Here is a 3705-nt window from a genome sequence, read left to right as displayed (position 1 = left end):
TCCTACAGTATTTTTACAGTCTTTATTTTACAGTTAAAATAAATGTTTATCAAATAAAGTCTAATGTTACAACTAATCGTGGATCCCTTTAATGACACTTGGTGCATTCACATTCTAGGTCAAGTGTTTCCCTTGTAGATCTGCTCTCCTGAACTCTCGCTCTGMTTTTCCCTCCAGGAAACTTCAAAGGAATGTGTAAACACATAGACCACTTTCCCGAGGAGACAGATTACGAAGCAGACCCATCTGAGTACTTCTTGCGTGAGTATTTCCTCCCTCTCTCTCTCTCTCTCTCAGACCATAGATATCAGATATTTTTCCTCGGTCGTTTCCTTTTTTCGATYTTTGTCCCAGTTTTGGCTCAGACCGGAGCGTGCTGCCTGCCGGGAGCTGCTGCTCTTGGCCCGTGAGCCGGTGCCGTCTCTTGCCTTGCTTTTAGAACGAGGCCGGCCAGGCTCGGCCCTGCCAAGCAGCTCATCTGTTTTTACTGCTTGGCTGTGTGTAACATAACGTGCCGTGTTACAGTCAGCTGTGTACCCTGTAAACACAGGCCATTGATTTCTGCTCCTTTTCCCCTTGTGCAAGCAGGACAGAGATGCTTGCTGGAGCCGTTTGTTTACTAATCCTCAAATCATGATGTGTCTGAACATTTGTTGTTTTAACTATGTTTTCAATAAATCAATTTATGCTGTTTGTCAGTTAATATCAATTTTAAAATGACCCTTCTTAGCGATGTCGCATATGTGCCGTGCCTACATTGTCAGCTTAAGAGGCATCACAAAATGTCCTGGGTATCAGTAGACCTCTTTCAGCCCCGCCCTTTTGCAGTTTTCAGCGGTCAGAATGTGCAGCAGACAGCAGTGGAGGCCTCTCTGAGCGCGTGCCGCTGCTGGACATCGAGTCCAGCCAATTAGTCTGCGTTTGACTCAGAGCTCTGAGCGCTTGTTCCAGTTCGTCTGTGCAATGAGAGCGGTTAGGAAATCAGCCCCGGTACTTCGCTGGAGCTGTGGAACAGGCAGATCAGACTCATAATGAGGGGAGGCCTTGTTTTTTTTTTTATTATTATTAACTGTATGTTAAACTCATTTCACGCTGCGATTGGAGGAGAGGGCCACAGCCTCCCAGTGGCTTGCCAATGAGGACACTCACATCCATAAATATTTCAGCCTGGATCTTATATGGGTCAGGCCTGGTTTGATCGCTGTCTTTTTCTGCATCTCATCACCCTTACACCCGTAGTAGCTGATGTCAGGAGTAGGCAGGTATGAGATTCTGACAGGATGATAACCTTGAGTAAAAATACTCAAGCTTCACAGTGCAAAAAAGAAGTTTACACGTTTATAGTTTATTATAATTCTAAAGTGGTTMTACCAGTATTACTAAAGTAACACTGCAAGTCTGACAAGCTGACTTCCATAGGGAGCCTGCAGTCTGAGTATATTTTGCAGCAGCTAAAGTGCTAAATCTGGTAGCTTGTTGCAAACATTTGTTTCAGAACAGTGATATATTTAAAAGAGGCAAACGTCACTCCTCAGTGAGTATTTTTTCCTTTTTTTAGTTATTATGATCATATCAAGGTCGTATTGTTTTCATACAGTTTTTTTTTTTCCCTCCGGAGATTTTTGGTCAATCGTAGCACAAAAACAGCTGCACCGGTCAACATGAAATTTGGCAGGACTGTAGATGAGTCTGACCTACACTGCGCCACAACGGTTTTACGATAGACCCCATATTTGAGGAGGGGGGGGTCTCCTTTCAATAAGGGGGTGTCTGGACATTCAAAAATGTTTATAACTCAGAAACTGTTCAACATAGAAGCTTCAGATTTCTTGTGTTGTTCAGCTCTGATGAAGGGCTATCCATCAGGTCAACCATGCTAAGAGATAAACCATTCCAAAGCTTTGGGGCAGAAACTGCACAGGCCCGATCACCTCTAAACTTGAGTCTAGATCTAGGAACATCTAAGAGGAACTGGTTGGACTGAAGTGCGCTAACTGAAGTGTGGATGTTAATGAGATCACACAGTTAAGATGGGGCTAGACCCTTTAAAGTTTTAAAAGTAAGCAATAAAATCTTAAAATTTATCCTAAAGCGAACAGGAAGCCAATGGAGAGAAGACAGAACCAGGGATATGTGTTCYTATTTTTTAGTTCCTGTTAAAAGACGAGCTGCTGCGTTTCGGACAACATGTAATTGATGCAGAGAAGATTTATCTAAACCAACTTACAAAGAATTACAATAATCCAAACGAGATGTAATGAGAGCTTGAATCACCTTTTCGAGGTCTTTGTTTGGAAGGTATGGCTTCACCTTAGCTATAAGTCTTAGTTGGAAAAAAAACTTGATTTCATCACTGAGTTTATCTGTCCGTCCAATTTGAACSCATTATCAAAAATGAAACACAAATTTCTGACAACCCAGCAGTTATATGAAGCCAAAGGAKCAATATTGTCAGGAGAAATGTCTTTACCAAACTTGATGACTTCTGTCTTACTTTCATTTAGATTCAGGAAATTCASTTTGACACCTGGTGTTTCCATAATGAGGATAGCTCCACAATAAGGAGCTAACTCCGCCTCTGGGTGCGCAGAGAAAATCTGCTCCATCATGCAGGCAAGGGGGGGTGGGTTACGCAACATGAAGGTGTCACTTCAGGTGAAGGCCCGGCGGAAGTGACATCACTGAGGAGCTCGTTGGGCTAAACGTCGAGGGGACACGCTAGTGATGTCATCAGAAGTCGTAACGACAGAGAGGAAGGGGGGGTTGATGATGTGGTTGCTGTGCAGAAACAAACACAAATTTGTGAACGGTCTGCAAAACATGCGAGCCTTTTTTACACAAACAACATCCACACACTGACAAATACAACCCAACACACACATCAGTTGCTTTGTGTGTGTGTGTGTGTGTGTGTGTGTGTGTGTGTGTGTGGCCACAGCAGATGGCTGTGTGTCCTCTGCCTGATGGTCCAGAGGAAAATAATAACTGCATTGTCTCAGCCAGACCCAAATTAGTCTGCTGGATTATCGCCCGTTACGCCCAAATATGGTCGGCGGCCAGCTCCTCTTCCTGCCAGGCCGACATATGCATGAACACGAGAGGTCCGTGTTGCATGAGTTCCATACAAGACTAACTTTGAAAAGCTCCTAACCAGACGACAAAATAAAACCTGCTTTTACTTTGTCATAAACTCTATTTTGAAAGTGAACAGAAACCTGTGATCTGACTTCGCTCATAAAACATTAAATAACTATGATTTATAGCAGGAAGTAGGTTTGAGGGCGTTCACCAAGCTCATTCTTTGAAAGTTCATTTATATTTTGAAGTCATGATGTCACTTCCTGCTGCTCTTGGGTCACATTTCAGCCTTTCTAGAATGAAAGACTCACATCTTCATTGTTGGTCAGTTTTTTACAGACTGCATCATATCCTGACTGAGGCGTTAGGTTTAGGGTTGAGGGTCAGGGCTAGGCTGTAGACATGACCGGAAAAATGAATGGAAGTCAATGCAAGGTCCTTACAGGGATAGAAAAACCAACGTGAAAAAAGAAAAAAATTGTGTAGGTCTTCTGGATGGTTCTTCTCTAATGAAACGTTTCGTCTCTCCTCCAAGAGACATCTTCATCTGAAAAACCAACGTGAAAAAAGAAAAAAATTGTGTAGGTCTTCTGGATGGTTCTTCTCTAATGAAACGTTTCGTCTCTC

At 43.0% G+C, this 3705-nt stretch overlaps 1 protein-coding gene across 1 annotated transcript in view; it reads left to right on the top strand.

The window, feature by feature from the left end:
* The window catches only part of cacng2a (calcium channel, voltage-dependent, gamma subunit 2a), a 63482-nt gene that overhangs the window by 38723 nt on the left and 21054 nt on the right, over positions 1-3705 (top strand). The window contains exon 3 of the mRNA XM_014010302.1: positions 178-261. Within this exon, the coding sequence (XP_013865756.1) occupies positions 178-261 (84 nt within the window). The remainder of the gene's footprint in view (positions 1-177; positions 262-3705) is intronic.

This window comes from Austrofundulus limnaeus, unplaced genomic scaffold (assembly GCF_001266775.1).
Source record: "Austrofundulus limnaeus strain Quisiro unplaced genomic scaffold, Austrofundulus_limnaeus-1.0 Scaffold67, whole genome shotgun sequence".
NCBI classification, from domain to species: Eukaryota; Metazoa; Chordata; class Actinopteri; order Cyprinodontiformes; family Rivulidae; genus Austrofundulus; species Austrofundulus limnaeus.
This window is presented reverse-complemented; position numbering and strand designations above follow the sequence as displayed.